We start from the raw sequence: 23270 nt of genomic DNA, 5'->3' as shown, positions 1-23270 counted from the left end.
TTTCTTATAACACATTATATTTCTCATTACAATTATTGAATTATTTACCATGGGTAAGGAACTGAAACAAAATTTTCTAGTTTAGATCCAAATACTCTCGATATCCCAACAATAATTTCCATGTATAAATTTTACAAAAATCCAATTTGGATTTAGATAACAATAATGGTAGAGAGAGATGAAGCAATAATGAAGAGAGTTGAATAAAAATATAAAAAAAAAATAATGAAGCTGACATCATATTTTCTCGGGACTTAGCACAGAGATTATTTTACAGGTGAAGCGATCATATAAAAAAGTGGGGCCCACGAGAGATAGTGGCTGAGATTAGCTCAGCCCGTTTCTCAGAAGCAGGAAGACTACTGGGACCACGCACCTCTCAACCACATATTCCATTTTCTCCTTAAAACAATTAATTAATTTGCCCTTCGTCACTTGGGTTTTGATTCCCTGCGATGCTGGTGTACCTACACCCTTCCCACTTTCCTCTTTTTTACCAATTGACTACCGACGCGCTTGTTCCCCTATATTCCAATTGGATATTCCCTGCCTTAGTGTGGAGTGCATATTCCTTGTGAAGCACCTTTCTTTTTTTTCTTTTTTCTTTTATTTATTTGTTTGGTGCACCTAAATAATGATTTGACATAATTATTATGTATGTATTAAGGTAACTTAATCACATAATTATACATATGCAATAAGTTAAATTCAAAGATAGATAAAAATGCACCGGTTGTCCTATTGGATTTGGATTTGTGTTCTCAATTATTACAAAATAAATAAATAAAATATCGTGATGAAGTGTTTTCATTATACTTTTTATAAACACTTTTGTACGAGTTTCCGTACAAGTTGTATGATTTGGTGTTAATATATTTTTTTTATTACATTATTGTAGTCAATGCCATAAAACATTACCATGATTTCCATTGGCTCTGTTCTGCTGAAATACTATGTTAGTAGTTTTGTGATTGCATTTTATTGTAATTTAGAAAAATGAATTTTTACTTTGTAATGATTTGGGAAAATCAAAAAATAAAATATTGTGAATAAGCATTCACATAGGTCAAAGCATTTACTGTATTTTCAATCTAATATGATTACTTTTTTTATTTTTCAAATCCTGAGTTCATTATTTTGTAATATTTTAAAGACTCGTTTGATTGTCAAAATAAGATTAGTTAAAATAAAATAAAATAATTTAATGAAAACGGAGGCCTAAATAAATTATTGAGTTTATTGATTTTTTACCGAATTTCTTCAATTTTGTCAAATCACTATTACCCATATTAAATTGAACTGAATTTTCATATATAATGGTAATTAATTTAGATTTATGGATTATTTTATTACTTTATTGAAATTAGAGCAGTTAAAAAAGGTAAAAAGACCAAAAACAACGTGGCAGTCAAAGTACAGACGGTGGTAAAAATGGAAATTCCAACTTCCGTTGCAAAATTCAGAGTCGTCCCTTTTCTCTATTGACAGATACGGACAACAATTTCCATTCTGCATCCCACCGCAGGGAATGACATCTCCAGCAGCTATATACGTCTAGAGAGAGAAACTAACGGAGAGAGAGAATTCAGAAAATTATTCGCAGTTTGGCGAAATCCGTGAATTCGTCTTCCTTCTAACCCTGGTAAATTTCTCAATCTACCAAACCCTAAATATCAGTTTTTTTTTAATCATACAGTTCGAAATCCTGTACGAAATTCGTCAATTCGTTTTATCCTTTTGTTAATTTTAAATTTTCATAACATTAAAAAAAATAAAAAAATCGCCATCTTTGATGTGCGGTTCGAATTTTGTCGAAGGATTGATTGCATTAGTGGAAAATTAGGTGCTAATTTTGAGTTGAATTTCCTCTCCTTTTTATTGGTTAAGCGGAAAATTTATGTGCTAAATTTTGCGGATTTAATGTTATTGAAATTATGAACTGATAATTTATTGGAGATTCTTCAGTATTACCTATGTGTTTGTATTGAGCTTTTTGTTCTGTTTATATTATATGCTGTTTTGGGTATAAAATTTATTTTCCAGGTCTTAAACGATTTACCGTTATTGATTAATTTCAGGTTTCTGTATTGCCCGGTTCTCGTGTACCAAATCGACATTATGACATCGTCGGTTCAGAGCCTCTCTGGTAAGTTCATTGAGGACTTACTGGTACATGAATTTATAAAAAATCTGTCATTTTTCTCTGTTTCCAAATTGATGTATCAATATAAGAATTGACAGGTCACAGGCGAAATCGGATAAATCGGAGTGCATAACTTACTAAAACATGGTTTAATGGTTAATCAATTTTTATAGAACTTGCGGTTTTGTAGATGGGTGGAAATAGTTGAGTTAAATTCAATGTGATTGTTGTAACAAGGTTCTTTTATATATGAATCATGGTATACTAATTTGCTCGAGTAGTGGAACACCTTCTAGGAAGATACAATTACAATAGCTCGGTGAGAAGTTTGTGTAATTGCAGATGTGCGGGAATTTTATTTGACAGGATTAGATCCACCAATTTCAACGCTTTATTAGTAGTTTTTGTTAAACTTAAGATACCATTCCAACAACAAAACAAAGTTAGATTCCATTTTATAAAATTTCTAGTGTTATTGTATAGTTTGGCAGTGAACTTGTTTTGACACTTTTTACATATTATCCCGTTTATTTGCATTTTGTATCCAATTTTACGTACTAGTATTAATAGCTTCCATGGTATGATGATTTTCAGAAAATAGTGAGGGCGATGAGCAACAAAATCACTCAGAATCTAATATCCAGCCTTCATCTCCGGCTAATGGGATGTCTCTTCCTGGTATTCCACCAACAATGCACTATGCTGCACCTGCTCAACTTGGAGTTGGAAATGTAATGGTATTGTATGGGCTGTAATAGTTTTCTTTTTATTTCTCGAGTCTACCTAGATATCTTGCTAGAATTAAAAGTATCGGTGTCTAATTTTGATTTGCAGAGTCCTCTGTTTCTAGCTTTTTTCTTCTGAGTAAATCTTGCTCTTTACTGATTCACTATGTTTTGCTGAAAATTTGGATGTTGCAGGGGCAAACAGCTTACCCATATCCAGATCCTTACTACAGAAGTATATTTGCTCCTTATGACACACATCCTTATCCAGCACAACCTTATCCAGGCCAACCTATGGTACTTTTTTTTGTCAGATTCTTCTTCATCCTAGTGGAATATTCCTGGAGGTTTTACTTTTTTCAAATATTAATTCAGGTACACATGCAGTTGATGGGAATTCAGCAAGCTGGTGTTCCTTTGCCTTCAGAAGCAGTTGAGGAGCCTGTCTTTGTCAATGCAAAACAATATCACGGCATCTTACGCCGCCGACAATCTCGTGCTAAGGCTGAGATGGAAAATAAACTTGCCAAATCTCGAAAGGTAACTTGTTCATCTTCCCACATGATGTCGTCAAATGACGACTCAAATCCTCGTGCAATAAAGATCTCGTGTCTGTGTGGAAACCTAAGTCTAAGAATATCGTTCATATTTGAATAATATTTGCAGCCTTACTTGCACGAATCGCGGCATTTGCATGCACTGAGAAGAAGTAGAGGAAATGGGGGTCGATTCCAAAAGAAGAATGATAACCAGAAAAAACAGACAGAATCAGGTGAAAGATCACACTCACAGGACAACATCAATCTAAACTCCGAAAACGAAGATCCTAAAAATGTACATCCTCAAGATATAGCCTGAAATGCAAGTGGATCATATATGGGAACAAGTCGACATATGGTCAGTGGTTATAGATCAGAGCACCACCCAATAGGGCTTTAAATTATTAGTTTGTATGTATATTATTATAAAGTTATAGGTTTTTGGTAGATTTCAGCAGATTGTGAATTTCGGAATTGGAGTACTAGTTTATACTATCAGGCGATGATGTAACTTAAGCTTGGTTTCTCATCATGGTTGATTTATTTATTTTTTCCTCCTTTTAATAGCAAATTAGCAATTGAATTTATCGAGTTTTAGGTATCTAGCATAGAATCGGGGGGCTAAGAATATATTTGTAATCAGCACAACCACGGCTAAGAGCTTACTACAACCATTTGAGGGCAAGAAATGATCTACCCTGATTTTTTTGTTCAAGAAATTTGAATGCAACCCTCAAACTTTTTGAAGAAGAATAACAACATCGAACCCAACTATACGGGGTTTGCGAAATTTAAGAGGTTTGAAGGAATCTACGGTGCAGATCTAAAAGAATCAAATTTTAGTCGATGCAGAGCATATTCGAGCAGTTTTGAGGAAGAGGAGATTTGATCATTCCAGTTGAATCCAATGAAACAAACAAGCATTCAGATCTGTCCTTGAAAAGTTGCTAATGAAAACCAAACACTTCAACACATCTACAATAGTATCTTAAACAGTAGCAAAATAATTCGGATAATCCTTTCTAATCAATCCGATGAGCAAAACCAAAAGAATTCGTTCAGACAAGCATTGCAAGGCCTTGCTTCTTGGGAGGTACAGCGGCCTTGTTTCCTGGAAAGGCGGTACGAGATACGTCTACAAGGGCCTTGAAGCTGTATGGCTCGTGCATTGATATCTCTGATAGAACCTTCCTGTTCAGCTGGATATTTTCCTTCGTCAGTCCATGTATGAAGTTTCCATAGTTCACCTGTCGTGCAAATGACGAGTGAAGAAAAAGTTACATCATAACACATCTTCAGCAAACACAAACCAAAACAATTAACCTGAAATTTACGACATTGCCGAATACTCATTTGAGGATCAATAGCAAAAGAGTTTGGTAACTTTAACTTTCTATTACTACAACTGCTGGTTGTAAGAAACAACGTCGAGCAATAACAAAAACAACAGCCTTTGCCTGCCCATTAACCTTTTTTTTTCTCTCGTTAAATAAACCTCTCTTGTTCTTTTCCATGACACATACTATATCTCATCTAAATGAACCTACTTGCTGTAAGTTCACATTTGGACTTTAACCTTCGGGACATTCGGACTGATTCCCGATTTGGCATTTAATTAATTATCCTATTTAATTATGCCGCGTCCATTTAATCTCATCTTTGCCGCACGTTAATTGTCACCAAACGCTAACCCTACAGCTCTGTGAAAGCTTATAACTGTGTTGCCAGTGATGATATTTACAGGACTCAGTTTACTTTTATTTCACAAACCACACACTCATAAATCACACCAAAATGCGAAATTAATTTCAGCAAACAGTATTTAAACATAAATTACTTCAGACCCATACCAAACCACAACTCATAAATCCCTGGACCAGTAAGAAACAGCTATTCGAAATAGGGTCACCCAAACAAATGCAAAAACAGAAGAACACAATTCATAAGAAAAATGAAGAAAAACGCACCCCGTACTGACGAGTGCCGGCGTTGATACGCATAATCCAAAGGGAACGCATATCACGCTTCTTATTGCGGCGATCTCTGTACGAATACTGTAGCGCCTTCTCCACTCTCTCCCTCGCTATCCTTATGCAATTCTTCGCTCTCCCGCGAAAACCCTTCGCCAATTCGAATACCTTCTTCTTGTTCATCGATTTTGCTTTCTTCTTTCTTCGAGTTTCCTGGGTTTTGGGTTAGTATAATTTAGGGGAAATGTGCTCTTTCTGAGGGTTTTAGCTCTCTCTCTCTGAACTGTGCATCTGTTTTGTGTTACATTACACGTTTGGCCCCCAAAGTATATGCATATTTCACTTTGACCCCGGAATTCTTCAGCTATTCTCAATTTGGGAAGTGGGCTCTATCCAACGAGCCCATCAGGATTAGGCCTAATTTTTGTAATTCCCCATAAGTCGACTTGGCCCAAATCCACATAAATCAACATTATTTTTATTTTTTCATCAAAAAAATTTTTTATTTTAATTTTTTGTGTAAAACAATTTTTTTTTAATAATATTATTAATCCAATATCCATAGACTGGTGAAATGGATGCAATAAGCCACGTGGCCTTCAGCCGTTGACCAATGCGCCAAAGATATAATGGTATTTTTATTCTAACAAACATGATATGCCAATTATCTCCCAATCAACAATAAAGGATGGGCTGCTTACTCAATTTTCAACCAAACCACAATTACTTCACTTTTGTTCTTTAGTATATTATCTAAATTCCAAAGTTTTCTTCCCTTAAATCATTTCCAGTTTGTCTGAATTATTTCGTATGTTGTTTACGGGTTTTGTCTCTTTGAAGCAATTTCAGTTTTTTATTAGCCAAGTATATTACCGATTCCCCAATTCTCTTTCTGGGGCCTCGAATCCATGACCAAATGGTCTTAGGTGCATAACCAACGGGCTACTTTATGTGGACGGACGAATACTATGTTAATACTTAATATACACAAACAACTTCGTTTTCTCAATATGTATCCAGAGTGCACCATAAATTAAATAAAAAATAGTAATTATAATAGATAAATTGAGATATAAGGACTTTTTGTTCAATTTGAGAGGAATAACATTCATAATCTTTGTTATCACTCATAATATACAATTAATGGACATAGTATTTGTTATACCATGATTTTGTGCTATTTATATTATATATATAGTTTGTTTGTGGGATGTTAATTATCAAACAACATATGTTGAGTGATACTCTTCTTTCTTACAACTCTTATTATTTCAAACATGGACCCCATCTTCCTCTCTCCCTTCCACCAAATCTATTGCCTATAGGCTATGCACACACACTACTATGGTGTGTGTGTGTGTGTGTGAGAGAGAGAGATGTAAAATGGAAGCAAAGGCGTTAGAAATTTAAGAGAGAGAGAGAAGTGCATGTGTGGGGCTTGAACGAGGCTCGATTGATAATAGATATACAAAGATATATAGAGAGACACACTTTTGGTGCATGAGAAAAGTGGGGCCAAGCACTTTTAGCTAGGGTGAAATATAATGGGGAAGGAAGGAAGGAAGGAAGGCTGGAAAGGGAGTATTAGTTTCACTTTAATTTAATTTTGCAAAATCACGCAACCGGATTTATGTATAATGTATGTGGGGAACATCTCCAAGTGGACCTGCCCCATTCCTGGGCCATTCTACCCAGTCCCACTCTCCAATCAACTTCTTCCTTTTCAAAAAACAAATATATATTCAAAACAAAAGAATTCATCATTCGGCTCCATGGATCCAATTACACACGGACACGGGGCAGGTCGGGCTGAGTTCGGGTCCGAGTTTGAGGGGACTCGAAACCAGGCCCCCAAAATTTCCAATTTTTTTTGTATGATTTAGAAATAAAATATATTTTGTTTTACAAAACTAAATTCGAATGGAGTAAGGTAAATAGTGTTTTTTTCTTTTCTATTGAAATAATTTCTCAAATTATCTTCTTGAACCCAAACTCCCTCTAAAAATAACACACACACACACAACCACACACTCTAGGGAGCTACTATGTGCTTTGGATACTTTGAAAAAAATATGAAACCCTTTATACCAAATGTCAACCTAGTGAAAGAATTATTTTTTAAAAAGTCAATTACTTTTCTCCCTTCTTGGATTCTTTTGAGTGAAGGCAAACATACATATACATATGTTGGTGGGAAACACTTTCAAGTGTTACAAAAATTTATGGTGGTTGGTGGTTGATTTTAACCATTAATAAACTAGTAACAAAAATTAGCTACATATGTATCCTTTTTTACTACTCTTTTATTAAAGTGCTAATTAAGCTTTAATTAGAGAACATCCTAATAATTAATAAGTAAGTGTAAGCTTCAAGCCCTACTAATTAGATTAATATATCTTAGGTTTCTCTTATCCATTGACATTTTATATACAATAATACATTTAGATAAAAACGTGACAATGATCTCATGATTATGGAAGCATGCTCTTATATTTAGTGCAAAATAATTACAACAACTAATTAATTATTAAACAAAAAAAAAAAAACAGTTATATACTATGTCTGAGGCTTGTTGTCAGCAAGCCCCCGGTCAAACCATGTGGGCTTGTCACTGTCTGGCCCATGTTCAAATCCGGTTCTTAGGAAACCGGGTGGGTATCCGGTTCAACCACATGTAGAGATCAAATATATTTTGTATCATCCTCTGTTTTTTGCAATCAATTCCACACAGTAATATGTCTGCGTACAGAGACATAAGCAAACTGATGCAAGTTAAGTCTGTACTACTAATTTCCCTTGTCCCCATGCCTTCCATGCATGTCAATGCATGTATGTATGTACATCATCCACATGCATGATGCATTCTATATATATATATATATTTTAGTTTAGAATTAATTAATTCCATAGAGGAAGCTAGAGGAGGGTAGGAGGTGTAATTAGGGTAAAAATGGGGACTGGGAATCTGCTACCAATAAAGGTAGACCCTCTGCCTTCCATTTACTATCTTCAATCTTTTCACTGTTTTTTGTTTCTTTAATATTTCCTCGTTTGTACATATAAGCTTTTCTTTGCCTATTTCTTTTTCTAATTAATTAATGTATACACTCTTTAATAAATAAATAAAATACTGGTAATTTAAAAATAAATGATTATGCCAGTAGTGTTGAACGTGGGTCGATGGTTTTTCAATTTTCACATATCAACTTTTAAAATTGGCAGCGACTATTTGCAAGACGAAATTTACTTAGTGCAAGACCAATTTAATTTTTTTTATTAAATTCAGTATAAAAAGACTATAATAACCTTAATAAAATACAAACAAAAAAAAATTATTTTATTAATTTTCTTTTGCAAGACCAATTTAAAAAAAAATTAATAAAACAAAAAGAAAAAAGAAATTGAATTGACAAAATCAAAACGAGGAGGGAAAATTGAAAAAAACAAAAAAAATCAATTGCAGCAAAAAACCGTTCGTCGCCCCGTCGCCGTCGCCCCGTCGCCGTCGCCGTCGCCGTTGAAGTCCACCGCCGTCGCCCGTCGCCGTTGAACTCCGTTGTTGCCCCAACCCCGTCACAACAATCTCACGAGAAACAAGTAAAAATTACTTTTTGAATTAACTTTTTTTGAGAAATAAATGTGATAAACATTATTTTATTGTTAGAATAATGAATTCAAGTCGTTTTAGAACATAGTTGATGATTCTAGGGTTCGATTGTAGCACTATTGTTGAAGGAGTTGCGGTTTTACAAAAATCGACATGTACTTGTCGTTTTTTTGGAAAATTTTCGACACACTGGCGTCGAAATACCCTCTTAATATCGACACCATAATGTCGATAATTTCAATATAATTCGACAGTTAATGAGTGTCGAATTATTTTGACATTTTCGACACTGCAGTGTCGATATAAAGCTGATATTTCGACCTGTACATGTCGATTTTTTTGTACGTGAAATGAGGTGCGAAAAACGAGAAAAACGATCACAAAGTACAATATTTCTTACCTCTTTGTGTTCTTCGACCTTAGAATCCTCCATATTTATGTCTTGTGTATCCATAATGTCCTTCTTTTCAAGTTTTAGTAAGATTTGAGGGTTTTATGTGATAAGGGTTTTGGAGAATATGGAAGATTTTTTTGTGGAAAAAAATGTGTAAAATGAGGGTGAAGAAGATGTTGGTGTTTTGTTGGGTGAGTGAGTTCCCTCTCTTTTTTCTTTTTTTTTTTATTCTTTTTTTTTGTATTTTTTTTTTGGTCTTGCAATAGCAATTAACTTAATTTAAATTAATAATATCTAAATTATTATTGGGGTTATATTTGTAATTTCCAGTCTTGATCTTAGTAAATTTATTTATATTTTGGTCTTGCATGAAGTAAGGTCTTGCACTTAGTAATTTTCGTCTTGCAAATATCTGCAGCCTTTAAAATTACCTAAAAAAGAAGTCTTGATTTTCCTTAACAAATTCAAACTCACTTCTGTCAGAAACAAATTTTTATTTGCCGAAGCCTCTTCAACAATTCTGATATCATATTAATGGTGAACAGCCCGTAGAGAATTGGTTCTCTCTCTCTCTCTCTCTCTCTCTCTCTAGAGCTATTTCACCGTTACCCCTTCCTTCTCTATCTGTCTTCTTTGTGTGGGTTGGTTAATTCTCTCTCTCTCTCTCACTAGATTTCTCTATCTAGATTTCACTTTCTCTGCAAATTCTCGAGATTAGCGTCTTGAGATAAAAACCAAGAGGGGGACCTCTGTTCCAACACCATTCCATTTTGTTTCGCAAAATCACTCAAACAAAAAAAAAAAAAAAAAAAAACAATCTTGATGAGTGAGAGAGGAGGCTCTCTGTGAGAGCCTGCCTGCCTGTTCATCATGCAACCACCAAAAACCCACCATTTTCTTTCCCACAAACAACCTCAACCCACGATTTAGTCTTCTGTGATTAGTTCCTTTTTTATTACAGTGTTTGTCTGAATGGCCCATTCTACATACAGAGAGAGTAACAGCAAATATCATCAACAACAAATGGACCCTAGCAAATATGTGAGGTACACACAAGAGCAGGTGGAAGCTCTAGAGAGGGTTTACGCAGAATGCCCAAAGCCTAGTTCTCTAAGGAGACAACAGCTCATTCGAGACTGCCCTATTCTTTCCAACATCGAGCCTAAACAAATCAAAGTCTGGTTTCAGAACCGCAGGTATATATATATACATACATTTCTGTTCGGACAAATGATGAAGGATTTCCAATTTTGAATGAAAAAAAAATTGTTATTTCCTCAGATGCCGCGAAAAACAGAGGAAAGAATCGTGTCGTCTGCAGACAGTTAACAGGAAGTTGAACGCGATGAATAAGCTGCTAATGGAAGAGAACGACCGCCTCCAGAAGCAGGTCTCCCAGTTGGTTTACGAAAACGGTTTCATGCGCACGCAGCTCCACACTGTGAGTGTGTGTGTGTGTAATTTTCTTGTTTTTTTTTTTAATTAAAGTTCGGTTATGAATCAAGATTCGTTCTTTATTATTTTCTAAAAACAGGTAAGCACAACGACCACAGATACGAGCTGTGACTCTGTGGTTATGAGTGGTCAACAGCAACACCAACAACAACAACAAAACCCCACATCTCATCATCCATTGAGAGATGATCATAGCCCAGCTGGGTAATTTTTCTTTTTTCTTTCTTTTTAAATCTATTTAATTTGGTTTTTTGTAATTTAAATTTAATGTTTTATTGTTTCATATTTTTGATGTTATATATAGTCTTCTTGCAATAGCTGAGGAGACCCTGGCAGAGTTCCTTGGTAAGGCTACTGGAACTGCTGTCGACTGGGTCCAGATGATTGGGATGAAGGTTGCTATTTTCTTTTTATTTTTATTTAATTATTTATTTATTAATTTTCTTATCAACTTTTTAGATTTGAATGTATTGTTTTGCAATAATATGTTTAGCCTGGTCCGGATTCTATTGGCATCGTTGCTGTTTCCCGCAACTGTAGTGGCGTAGCAGCACGAGCCTGTGGCCTCGTGAGTCTTGAACCCACTAAGGTAATAAAAAAAATATTCATACAATTTTCTGTATTCTTAATTTGATCTAAAAATGAATAAATCAAATCGGTGAATTTTTTTCTTCAACGCGTTGTTTTTGTAGGTCGCCGAAATTCTAAAAGATCGCATTTCGTGGTTTCGTGACTGCCGATCCCTTGATGTAGTAAGTGCAATTCCCGCTGGAAACGGAGGAACAATAGAGCTTGTTTACATGCAGGTCGGTTTTTTTGTAATAATCTAAACATTACTATAGTGTAAGAAAATACTCTGCATTGCGTAACATAAATTTGTAACTCTATTCCTTATAGATATATGCGCCGACAACATTGGCATCTGCCCGCGATTTTTGGACATTGAGATACACTACGAGTTTAGAAGATGGCAGTCTAGTGGTAAAACCAATCTTAATCACTTTATTAAATCTTTTAATTTGCTATGTATTGTCTTTTTATTGAGAGATGAATGATTTTTACAGATCTGCGAAAGATCGTTGGCAACTTCGACAAGTGGGCCCACCGCACCACCCGCCTCTTGCTTTGTCAGAACCGAAATGCTGCCCAGCGGATATCTTATACGCCCTTGTGAGGGCGGTGGATCGATTATCCACATTGTCGATCACATTGACTTTGACGTAAGAATTCGTCAAACTATGTTTTCGGCTGTTCTTTTTTTTCGTCTTTTTCTCGTATAACTTTAAAAAAATTATATCGTCAGTCTTGCAGTGTACCTGAAGTTTTAAGGCCTCTTTACGAATCTTCCAAAATCCTTGCTCAGAAGATGACTATGGCTGTGAGAATTTCTGATTAATTTTATATTTAATTTTATTTTGCAATGGTCTTCTTTCTCGTTTATCACTTTAATTAGCAAATGGAAATTCTGTATGTATAGGCTTTGCGTCACATAAGACAAATTGCTCAAGAAACAAATGGAGAGATACAGTACAGCGGCGGTCGTCAGCCTGCCGTTCTCAGATCATTAAGTCAAAGGCTCTGCAGGTCAGCAAAAATTAGCATCGAATAATTCTCAACGTAAATTTTACTTCAAACGAAAATATTTGTTTTATTTTTTACGAAATTACTGTTTAGGGGATTTAATGATGCTGTCAATGGATTTGTCGACGATGGTTGGTCAATAATGGGAAGTGATGGTGTGGAAGATGTAACCATTGCTATAAACTCATCTCCAAGCAAATTTATCGGCTCTCAATACAGCAATTTGTCTATGCTCTCGACTTACGGAGGAGTCCTCTGCGCACGAGCATCAATGCTTCTCCAGGTATAATTTTTTTTAATCATTTTAATTAAGTACGAACATATCAGTAGTTGCTAAAGATTAAAAATGATTAACTATATTCAGAATGTACCGCCGGCCTTGCTTGTTCGTTTCTTGAGAGAGCATCGTTCGGAGTGGGCCGATTATGGAGTCGATGTGTACTGTGCTGATTCGCTTAAAGCTAGTCCTTACGCAGTTCCGTGTGCAAAAACTGGTGGTTTCCCTAGTAGTCAAGTTATTTTACCTTTGGCACAGACAGTTGAAAACGAGGAGGTAAAAAATAAAGCTATCTTCGTTACTATTATTACAACCTTATCCGTGTTTAAAAAATAAATTTTTTTTTTTTTTTATGTAGTCGTTGGAGGTGGTTCGTTTGGAGGGTCATGCATTTTCTCCGGAGGACATTGCTCTGTCGAGAGATATGTACTTACTGCAGGTTTGACCGTTAAAAATCGTATTTTTAGATAGTTTTCTATTTATTTATGTATAAATGTTTTTGTCTAATTACTTTGATATAAAAAAAAATTCAGTTATGCAGTGGGATCGACGAAACTACGTCTGGTGCCACCTGTGCTCAGCTCGTTTTTGCACCGATCGATGAATCTTTCGGTGATGATGCTCCTTTGCTGCCATCTGGCTTCCGTGTTATACCCCTCGAACCTAAATCAGTTCGGTCACATTTCTTGCTTCGTAAAACTTAACTTAAAACGAAAATTAAAAAAAAAAAGTTTTCAGATACTAATTAAGATTTTGGATTTTGTGTAGGATGGGGGCCCCACAGCGAACCGAACGTTGGACTTGGCTTCGGCGCTTGAGGTGGGCCATGGTGGAGCTCGTTCTAGTGGTGAAGCTGATGTGGCAAATCAAAACGTTAGGTCTGTGCTGACAATTGCTTTTCAGTTCACTTTCGAGAATCACTATCGAGACAGTGTGATAGCTATGGCCCGCCAGTATGTAAGAAGTATTGTGGGGTCTGTTCAACGAGTTGCCATGGCTATCTCCCCTTCTCCACTTCACTCTTCCCATTTAGTGCCAAAATCTCTTCCCGGATCGCCCGAGGCTGTTACTCTAGCACGTTGGATTTGCAGGAGCTTTAGGTATATATATATATGTATATATATATTTATTTATTTTGGAGAAAATAAGTTAACGTTGTTTAGTGTAGTAAATTAAATCTGTGTTGTTATTTCAGTGTGCACACTGGTGGCGAGCTTCTTCAGGCCGATTCGCCAGCTGGGGATGCTGTTTTGAAACAACTTTGGCACCACACCGATGCTATTATGTGCTGCTCTGTTAAAATGAATGTGCGTTTGTCTTTTTTTTTTTTATATATAATTTAACTTGTTTATATATGATTATATATAAACGGCAATTTAATATTCATTTTGCAGGCATCGGCAGTTTTTACGTTTGCAAACCAGGCAGGGCTCGACATGCTGGAGACAACTCTGGTGGCATTGCAGGATATAATGCTCGAGAAAATACTCGATGAAGCCGGTCGAAAGATCCTCCTTTCCGAATTCTCCAAGATCATGCACCAGGTTTGTAGTTATTAATTAATTATTAATAAATACTCAAATAAATTAAGGTTTCGGTAATCCTTTTAAGGAGAGGTTTGTTTAACTAGGCCGTCAATTTTTGTGCAGGGTTTCGCCTATTTGCCTGCTGGAGTGTGTGTTTCGAGTATGGGTCGACCCGTTTCTTATGATCAAGCGATTGCATGGAAAGTTCTGAACGACGAGGATTCGAATCATTGCCTAGCTTTCATGTTCATGAACTGGTCTTTTGTGTAGTCAATAAATAGATTAATTAATCCTCGTCTATGCAGTGTACTATATATATATAGCTGCAGCAGCTTAAGTTAATTTTGTATCTTTATTTGACAAGAAAAAAGACTTCTCTGTATGACATATTGATCAAATGAGGGTTATTTTGGTCATTTGTATTAGTAGTCATCAGGTTTTTAATGTTTATAATCTGGTTAACCACTATTATTATGAAGTGGCCTGAAAATTGATATAATGTACCATTGTACTATGTTATTATTGTTGTTATTATTATTATTATTATATGTGGTAAATTTGGAGAGGATTATTTAATTTTTGAAAGAAACAGGTAAAGAAGATTTAATGGTTGTGAGTGAAGGTCAAAGGGGTGGGACCAGTAACCAGTAAAGGTCAGATATTGGACCAAATATGGTTAAGTCATCTGTGCTTACTGTGTGTCTGTGTGAACCGGCCAAACACGCCCTAAACAGAATTTCTCTACACTGCATTTCACCCCATGGTCCCCTACTGTACGCCACCACCCATCACTTTTCCCACGTGGAAATCTGTGAAATTAATTTATGTTACACATACAAATTCACAAGTATGTATAATCAATAGTGTATGCTAATTTTTTTTTTCAAAGAAAAAATCAGAAATATTTAATTAAAATTATTCAAAGAATTACAACATTGCAAGAAAGTAATTAAGAATGAGGAAATTAAATAACCGAAAATAGGGTTTTCTAGTATTCCAAAAAAGCCCATGAGTTTTGTCTGTATGGTTAATTAACAAACCTGCTCCTCTCACGTCAATCAACGTCTTTTCAATATCAATCTTAATTAATGACTCACGCTTTTTGCATAATGATTAAATTAATATTAAAAATTGAATTATCCTATTTTTCCTGAATCTGATGTATTGCATGCATGAATTTATGCATGCCCATGCTATGTCCTATCATGTGTTTCACATGGGCATTCAACATGCCATGCTCATAAAACGACGTCGTTTGGATGGGCTGGCGGTTGTAGCCTGTAGACATGATATTGTAGCATCTTGGGGATTTATTTGTAGGCTTTACTATTACTGCATTTGATCAGACAAATCGTCAGTGCTAATTGTTTATTTTGAAATTAAAAGAGTAATCAAAAAAATGTTTTAATTAGCATTTCATTTAAATATTCAATTTTAATTTTTTTGATATTTTAATTTAAAAAAAGACATAAATTTTTATTTTTTATCATTTAAGAAAAGACATATATAGAAATAAATAATGTTTATTCCGCGTGTGAAAAAGTTAAAAACTTTTTTGGCAAAATGGCTTTTTTAGTTGAAGAAGAAATGGGTACACAGACGAGCGTGCTATTGAAACCTCCCTTCATTAAAGTTTTGCTTACAAAATTGGGTTTTTCAATGCAATAAAGATTAAAGACCCCACCTGCCACTGCCACCTCCAATTTTATTTTATTTTTTCCAACTTTAAATTTTTAATATTTATTTTTTGACAATTAATTTTGTTTATATTTAAATCAGGGAGAAAATATTAATCATGATTTTATTTTTACAAACCAAACATAAAAGTTAATTTAGCTTTACGTTTGTAGGTGGTCATAAATTGCAGAAAAAAAACAATCATCATTTTGCTTTACTGGTTTGGGTTGATTTTGTGGACAGAAAAAAATATAGACATGGTTTTGTGAATAGACCAATTTCTTGGTAGTTACAATACTAGGTAATTACTAGGGTTCATCATTGAACTGAATCGTCTTCATTAATTTATTTTGACAATTGCTTTTGTTTTCGAATCTTTCGAGTCAACACTTTTAAATGGAAAAATTCTATAGTGGATTAGATTTTCATATATCAGCCCAAACCTAAAAATCAGCCCAATTAAAAAATTAGTGATAAAACCCCAATAGATTATTTAGCCCAAATCAAGTAGATTATTTAGCCCAAATCAAGGTCCAATTTTTCTCTGCAAAACTCAAATAACCAGTAGCCGATAAAACTCGAAGTAAAAATGGCGGATCAGGTGAGAGAGCCGATAAGAACAGCATCCGAGGAGATTACGACAGAGTTTCAAACCCTAGTAGATTCTCAGGATTTGGATTCAATCAAGCAATCACAGAACCTCATGTACGTATCTATACATCAATCGTGTGTAATTTTATTTTTTTGTGTGCAATTGCAAATCGAACAATCGAGATTGTTTATGATTATCAACAAATTCTACGCACAATTGCAAATCTCACCTTTTTTTCTGTGTGTACTGTGTGATCTTTGTCCTCGATTAAGGTGCCTTTCATGGCGGAATTTGGGGAAATGTTGGTTACAGTAATTTCTAAAATTGGATTTAGGGCTAGATAGATTGTTTCAGCTCACATTTTAAGATTTATTGAATTTGCCTGTAAAAAATTGAGATTGATTGAATATGCATTTGTTAAATGATAACTGTAGATCCCTAATTAACCTTCTACAATATCTACATTGTTCCATTACGATATAAAAACAGGCGAATCGTCCCCTGGTGTTTTGTAAGTCGGGTAAATTTTTATCACCTTTTTTTTTGGTAAAAACGTTTTCGCTCTCTCCCACAAATTGCGACTTTCTCGTAAATAGATGCTCGGATTTCAAATGTTGTTAGTCGTCTTCAAATATTTTTATCACCTTTTTTTTAGTGCAATTGTGTAATTAGTGCCTGTAGTTATAATCGTAAAATTGCAGATTGGGAAGATTGCAGGATAGTAATGCAGTATTATCCCACTTTAATGATTATTCAGAGAATTGCTTTGCGGATGTGTCTGCGGATTTTTCGAAAAATACACGCCTCTTGCGAACAATGAAATCTGACCTTGATTACATCTTTCAAAAGCTCAGGTATGCAAATTTCTCCCTTTTGCCCCTTCATCGTTATAATTAAGATATGAGAATTATTGGTTTTTTTTTTATGTTTAATTGTTGTAAATTGTTAAGTTCTTATAAATCTATTAATTATTCTATTGATTTCTCTTAAGTCTTGGTATTCTAGGTTGTGTTTGACTCTGACATTCATAATTCCCAGAATTTGCATATGATACAATCAAGTTGGTTCTATTCGGTTACTATAGAATGTTATTTTAAGATTATTATTATTTTTTTTTTTAAATTTCTGTAAGGAATTCCTTAATGTTTGTCTTGTTTAAATTGATAGATTGACACTCAGTTAGTTCAAGATTATGTCAAACTTGAATTTCTAGTATCATCGAGCATAACTTACTTCTGCAAAATACGTTAATGAATTTAACATCTTCACTAACAGGATAAAAATGTTTATATATTTTTACTCTTCAATAACATTCAAATAGTTGTGGCTGGCTGATGGAGTTCGACTGAAAATTAATAACTTTTTGTCATCCTATACTTTTCCTCCTCTTCATTAAGCAGGAAAAAAGTTACTTGATCCACTTAACCTTACTTTTGTTGTGCAATAAACTTTTGCTTCCGGTTCAAGTGTTGTTACCCTTATATATTATTACAGTTGAGGATTAAGCATAGAGATTTACGAATTTTGGATTAGTATGTCACTAAGATTTTGTATTTAATTTGTAGGAGCATGAAGGGAAAGATTGTGGCGACTTATCCGGATGCTTTTCCTGATAATTCGACAATTGAGGCACTCGATCATAGACCAGACCTCGAGTTGGCCAAGTGATTCTACGTGTTTAAACTTTTGTGTATTATAACATGGCTCTCTGTTTCAAGATTGGTAAACTATTTTTATTACTTTAAGATGCAAGCAACTATGTGGTTTTGAATGTGTACAAGATAAAGGTGGGGATTTAGTAGTTGTAAATTTGACCATTGAACTGGCTGTAATTGAATCAAGATTTTAACATTGTAAATCGAAACCAGAGTTATTGTATTTTTGCTTTTTGGATCGGATGTGGTTTGGATGTGAATTGTGATAAGGTATGTGGGAATCGACATAGGTGATGGACCTCCTCCAAATCTAACTCTTTCGTTCGTTGAAGAGTACATCTGGTGCCGGTGTTTGGTCGGCGAAGACGAACTAATCGACCGGAAGAAAAGATAAAAACAAGAGAGAAAGAGAGAATTCGGAAAATTAGTATATTATTGATGTTACAATCGTGTCTCTTGATTGGATCCTTACATTAATTTAAATGGGAAATTATCGATTGGACATTTTCTATTTTATTAGTTATGAATTCGTACAAAATTTGTACTGATTTCACGATTATTGTCCCCAAGTTGTGTACTTTCTTTGTCTATTTTTCGGAGAATATCTTCAGTTATGTCTTCCAACGCCTCTTGGTCAGCCATTTACCGCTTCTTACTCCTCTTTTATGCGATTTGAAACGCTCCTCACTCACGCAAGTTGTATGCCGGCGGACCTCATATGAATTGAAAATGTCTTCTTTTTAAGTACATTATATAGTGACCTTAAAAATTGTCTACTATCGAACCCAAAGGAAATCCGAAAACTTGGCTAATTTATTTCCTCGCCACATTACTTCACGTGTTAACTTAATTTACTTTTTGTACAAAAGAATGACAAATACAAACATTGTTTTTTGTTTTCATCAACATATTTTACCAAAAAATATCAAAATTGAATCACGAAATAAAAGGAAAAAGAAAAAAATATTAAAAATAGAAATAACAGTTTGAAGAATGCTGGACTTTGGATTTATCTTAGCAGTTAGAACTTTTAATTAAATTGTTCATTTCGGTCCGATGGCCCAAAACCAGAATAGCCCGTAAATTAATTTTCACTTTTAAATATCCAAACCCTAAAGTGAACCTAAACACCACTTCCGCCGCACATTCTCCCCCAAACACTCAACGGCTGCCTCTTAAATCTGCTCCGAGATCCACTTCTCTAATTTATATAAATTCACATTATCGTGGTTCCAATTACTCACTTCACCCTCCTCCGCCTCACTCCTCCGTTTTTCCCGTTGCCCACCCTTCCGCCGTCGCATGTATGGTAAAAGATTTTTAACTGATTTTAATTATATGCAGTGAATGAAAAGAGTAAAGCACCGATGAAGAAGAATTCCCAAGTATAGGAAGTGCCGTATGACACTTTTAAAACGCAGCATTTCGCCGTCGTCAATCCTTCCCATCCACCGCCGCCAATTTTTTGTCTATGTGACTAATTTTGTGCATCGGTCGGGATTTTGTGGTTGCCGCCGGCGGCTGTGTGTGTGATTTGTAACGGGTTTCTGAGGTTTTTTTTTTATTTATTTTAAAACTATTTAATTAGTTAGATTTTCACCGAAATTGTTTTCTAATTTTGTGGTTTGATGCCACGTCGCCGGTAGCAATTTACTTGCAGTGGCCGGCGGTGTTCAGATTGAACCTAAATTGATTTCATGTTTCGCATATTGATAGGAACCTGTGATGATATACATTCATACACAGAGCCGTTTTTTGCGATTACATTTTTTCAAAAAAAATATTTTTTTTGTTAGCAAGATCTTTTGGCCTATGACGATTATTTAATTATAAATATGGAATTACCGTCTGAAATAATCATTGATGTGACCAATTTTCTGAGGCCTATTTTAATTAATTAAATTTTGAATCATAGAATTTTTCATTTAATTAAGTATGAGCTGGATTGTATTTTGCTATAGTCGAAATTTAAATTTCAGATACTTCTGTGGTTTAATGCCACGTTGCCGGTAGCAATATAATTGCCATGGCCGGCGGTGTCATGATTGAACCTAAATGAATTTCATATTTCGCATACTGATAGGAACCTGTTATGATAAATCAACATTCATACACAGAGCCGTTTTTTGCGATTACATTTTTTCCAAAGAAACTATGATTGAGTATCTGATTTTGTTCATGATTGATTTTTATTGGAATTGTGAATTTTATGGCCAATGAGGATTATTTTATTAAATATTATGGAATTACCGTCTGATAATATTATGATGTGAACCATTATCTGAGGCCTCATAATACAAAATTAACACATTAAAAACTCAAAATTAAACATTTACACGATATAATTAAAATATTTCATATTATTTGAAATGTCGAAACTTTTTTATTGTTATTTGTTAAAGAAAAAAATGACTTTACTAATTGATCAAAAATGAAGTGTTGAATGCCTAAAATTATTTTTTTTATCAAAAACATACAATTAGAATTGTTGAAATTAATGTAATGCCATTCTAATTGCTGAAATATTGTCTGGTTGATATAAATATGCCCTGTCATTCTAATTGTTGAAACTTCTCTAATAGATATCAAACGTGTAACTGTGCTGGCAAACAGGGCCCAATGTAAATAAATGGATTTGAATTAAAACTAATGATCATTGGTTTCATTTTGTACACATGGTCTAGTAGTATTGTCCAGGTTTCATGTTTCGACAATTTTATATTCTCTTGTACTTGTAATAGTTATATTTATGTAATTATGTTGTATTTATTTTTCTTGTAATTTATACCTTGCGTGGTTGTTTCTCTGGCCTCACTTTGTCAATCTGGTAAAAGTCAATGAGTTTTTGTAGAGTTTCAAGCAAATCTATTAAAAATAGCACAACTGTTACAAACACAAAATCTATCAAAAACTATAACAATACCGACAAGAATAGGTAGTTGAAACCAATGGTTAGACAGACTAGTCGCAGTCCTGATAGAAAGACTGTCCAAATCAAGAGTCCGTGTGTTTCATTTCAACAGTCGAAGTCAATTGCAGTTAGTCCGTGTGTTTCACTTCGACAGTCGAAGTCAATTACAGTTCCACCAAATACGTATGGTGTAGGTATAACGGGCAAAGAGACAATTAGTAATTGAGCTAAACCTATTATGATCACCTTATTCTTGCCCAACGTAGAATACGTGAGAATGTGCCTCATGTTAAAAATCTATTAAAATTAGACACTTCCGAAAATGAAAAATCTCAGTAATCGTGGAATCTATGTAGAAAATTGATGTCAAAATTATGGATAGCCAAATTGGTCCAGTGGATGTACAAACCAACTCGATTGTATGCCCCAGTAGCCTACTCTTGCCCAATATAGAATACGTGAGAACGTGCCTAATATGAAAAATCTATTAAAAATAGACACTTTTGAAAATGAAAAATCTCGGTAATGATGGTATCTATGTTGAAATTTGAAGTCAAAATTATGGATAGCGAAACTAGTCCAATGGATGTGCCCAACGTAGAATACGTGCCTAATATGAAAAATCTATAAAAAATAGACACTTCTGAAAATGATAACTCTCGTAATCATGGTATATATGTAGAAAATTGAAGTCAAAATTAATTATGGATATCCAAATTGGTCCAATCAAGGTACAAACCAATTCGATTTCATGCTCCATGCAAGTAGTCTACTAACAAATTACTCGACATCGGAAACCTTAATCCCCTCAGAAGATGTAAGAATCGTCTCGCCCCGAGAGATAGAATGAATATGAGGCAGATGCCTCTACTTCTCGTCCAAGGAGTGAAATAAGTTGGAACTTGAAATATCTAATAATTTGGAAAAAGATGCATGTTTTTTAAAATACACTAAATCTAGGGGATGATTTAAATTTGATCAACATTTATTTTTTATCAATAAAAAAACAAAAAAAGTTAGTACACTGAGTTACTGTATACCCTCCAATCCAAGTACGTACATGCAATTTGACTGTTTTAACTCCTCACCCTCCGTTCATCATGCGAAAAGCTTTTAATCTCATCTCTCTTGAAATAACAGCTGTTTTCCAGTCTCGCGTAAATCACACCAACATAATTTTCCTTTTTTAAAAAAAAAAAAAAAAAGAAAAATTGAAGAAAAAAAAGGTTGACAAGAATGAAGGAATTAGCAGCTGCGCGTGAGAGAGACGGTGGAAATAATTTAAACGGGAGAAGTGCGGTGGAGAAAGAGAGGACTAAGTTGAGAGAGAGACAAAGGAGGGCCATTACCACCAAAATCTTCCACGGCCTCCGCAAGCACGGCGGCTACCGCCTCACTCCACGCGCCGACATCAACGAAGTCCTCCGCCACCTCGCCCATGAGGCCGGCTGGATTATCGAACCAGATGGCACCACCTACCGCTCCGCCGCCTCCACCTCCACCACCTTTTCTAATGTATGCTACTGTTTTATTTTGTTGTTTTTTCTTTTATTTCTGTCCTTTAAAATGTTTAATTAATACAGTATGGCCTTTCGATTTCTAGGGAACTATTAATGGATGCCCACTTTGCGGCGGCGGAAGAAAAAGCGCGCCGCCAACGCCGGGCTGCAGCTACTTGGGCGGCGGCGCCGCAGGGGATTGCTCGACCACGGCCTCGCCCCGCCGCGTTCAGGTCGGAGATTCCCCCGCCGTGAACAACCTCTCCCTCTCGTCGGATAGTGCCATGGCTACAAACGACACGCTTCTGGCCATTTACATGTGTACTGCAGCCGCACCACTGAACGCCTGCGCCTGCGCCTCCGACGCCGTGTACGGAGATGGACACCAGTCACACCTGTTGCATGAGCCTGTCGTGTCCAATCAGAACATGACAGCTGGATCGCCTTGACTCTAGTATCTGAAGTTGACCACCCCGAGGGCATTTTTGTCTGAACCCCTAAATTATGTTTGTGTGGCTGTTCTAAATTTCTAATTACTAATATCAATCAATATGGACTTTAAAATTAAAATGTAGGAATATAATTATAGCCATTTTTTAAATTAATCGTTTGTTAATTTTCTTAGTTGACAAACTATTTTTTACATAATTCCACCAAATTTGTTTTGCACTACTTTTATTTCAAATTCACTTTTACACTTCATATTATACTTCGTCTAA

General features: G+C 35.0%; 5 protein-coding genes and 5 non-coding genes across 13 annotated transcripts; 9 read left to right on the top strand and 1 right to left on the bottom strand.

Annotated features, from left to right (window-relative positions):
- Positions 1–1401: 1401 nt before the first annotated feature.
- Positions 1402–3978, top strand: LOC105948778 (nuclear transcription factor Y subunit A-7). Of its 4 annotated transcripts, none has more exons than XM_012972006.2 (6): positions 1402–1642; positions 2079–2146; positions 2738–2874; positions 3064–3165; positions 3244–3408; positions 3535–3978. In XM_012972006.2, the coding sequence occupies exons 2-6, from the start codon at positions 2119–2121 to the stop codon at positions 3724–3726; spliced, it is 624 nt and encodes a 207-aa protein (XP_012827460.2). In that variant the 5' UTR covers positions 1402–1642; positions 2079–2118; the 3' UTR covers positions 3727–3978. The 4 variants fall into 4 exon arrangements, with proteins under 4 accessions (XP_012827460.2, XP_012827459.2, XP_088668309.1 ...); XM_012972005.2 differs by having other exon boundaries at positions 1404–1642; positions 2738–2880; XM_088812183.1 differs by having other exon boundaries at positions 1578–1843.
- Positions 3979–4338: 360 nt separating this feature from the next.
- LOC105948779 (uncharacterized) lies at positions 4339–5690 on the bottom strand. The gene is made up of 2 exons (XM_012972007.2): positions 5375–5690; positions 4339–4654 (listed from the first exon to the last, which is right to left on the bottom strand). Exons 1-2 carry the CDS (start codon positions 5558–5560, stop codon positions 4466–4468), a joined length of 375 nt encoding a protein of 124 aa, XP_012827461.1. The 5' UTR covers positions 5561–5690; the 3' UTR covers positions 4339–4465.
- Positions 5691–9797: 4107 nt separating this feature from the next.
- LOC105948849 (homeobox-leucine zipper protein ATHB-14) lies at positions 9798–14633 on the top strand. The gene is made up of 18 exons (XM_012972093.2): positions 9798–10574; positions 10660–10819; positions 10913–11037; positions 11138–11228; positions 11327–11422; positions 11526–11639; positions 11731–11814; positions 11898–12053; positions 12137–12211; positions 12311–12417; positions 12508–12697; positions 12779–12967; positions 13050–13130; positions 13225–13362; positions 13460–13791; positions 13887–13998; positions 14086–14235; positions 14341–14633. The coding sequence occupies exons 1-18, from the start codon at positions 10351–10353 to the stop codon at positions 14485–14487; spliced, it is 2571 nt and encodes an 856-aa protein (XP_012827547.2). The 5' UTR covers positions 9798–10350; the 3' UTR covers positions 14488–14633.
- Positions 14634–16421: 1788 nt separating this feature from the next.
- Positions 16422–18375, top strand: LOC105948765 (kxDL motif-containing protein LO9-177-like). Its single transcript, XM_088812028.1, has 3 exons — positions 16422–16599; positions 17188–17340; positions 18052–18375. Exons 1-3 carry the CDS (start codon positions 16484–16486, stop codon positions 18152–18154), a joined length of 372 nt encoding a protein of 123 aa, XP_088668154.1. The 5' UTR covers positions 16422–16483; the 3' UTR covers positions 18155–18375.
- A 1128-nt stretch (positions 18376–19503) lies between these two features.
- Positions 19504–19569, top strand: LOC148766116 (small nucleolar RNA U49). The gene has a single exon (XR_016029425.1). It is a non-coding gene; the product is annotated as a small nucleolar RNA U49 (small nucleolar RNA).
- Positions 19570–19763: 194 nt separating this feature from the next.
- On the top strand, positions 19764–19910 carry LOC148766115 (small nucleolar RNA snoR2/U65). The gene has a single exon (XR_016029423.1). It is a non-coding gene; the product is annotated as a small nucleolar RNA snoR2/U65 (small nucleolar RNA).
- A 40-nt stretch (positions 19911–19950) lies between these two features.
- LOC148766114 (small nucleolar RNA snoZ7/snoR77) lies at positions 19951–20024 on the top strand. Its single transcript, XR_016029464.1, has one exon. It is a non-coding gene; the product is annotated as a small nucleolar RNA snoZ7/snoR77 (small nucleolar RNA).
- Positions 20025–20130: 106 nt separating this feature from the next.
- LOC148766113 (small nucleolar RNA snoR2/U65) lies at positions 20131–20281 on the top strand. The gene has a single exon (XR_016029422.1). It is a non-coding gene; the product is annotated as a small nucleolar RNA snoR2/U65 (small nucleolar RNA).
- Positions 20282–20351: 70 nt separating this feature from the next.
- LOC148766112 (small nucleolar RNA snoR77Y) lies at positions 20352–20434 on the top strand. Its single transcript, XR_016029428.1, has one exon. It is a non-coding gene; the product is annotated as a small nucleolar RNA snoR77Y (small nucleolar RNA).
- Positions 20435–22209: 1775 nt separating this feature from the next.
- On the top strand, positions 22210–23209 carry LOC105948745 (uncharacterized). Its single transcript, XM_012971973.2, has 2 exons — positions 22210–22567; positions 22656–23209. Exons 1-2 carry the CDS (start codon positions 22289–22291, stop codon positions 22998–23000), a joined length of 624 nt encoding a protein of 207 aa, XP_012827427.2. The 5' UTR covers positions 22210–22288; the 3' UTR covers positions 23001–23209.
- Positions 23210–23270: the final 61 nt, after the last annotated feature.

The sequence above is a fragment of the Erythranthe guttata genome, chromosome 13 (genome assembly GCF_056151865.1).
Source record: "Erythranthe guttata isolate IM_541 chromosome 13, IM_541, whole genome shotgun sequence".
In the NCBI taxonomy this organism is placed as follows: Eukaryota; Viridiplantae; Streptophyta; class Magnoliopsida; order Lamiales; family Phrymaceae; genus Erythranthe; species Erythranthe guttata.
The sequence above is the reverse complement of the archived record's forward strand: the minus strand, read 5'-3'. Positions and strand labels throughout refer to the sequence as shown.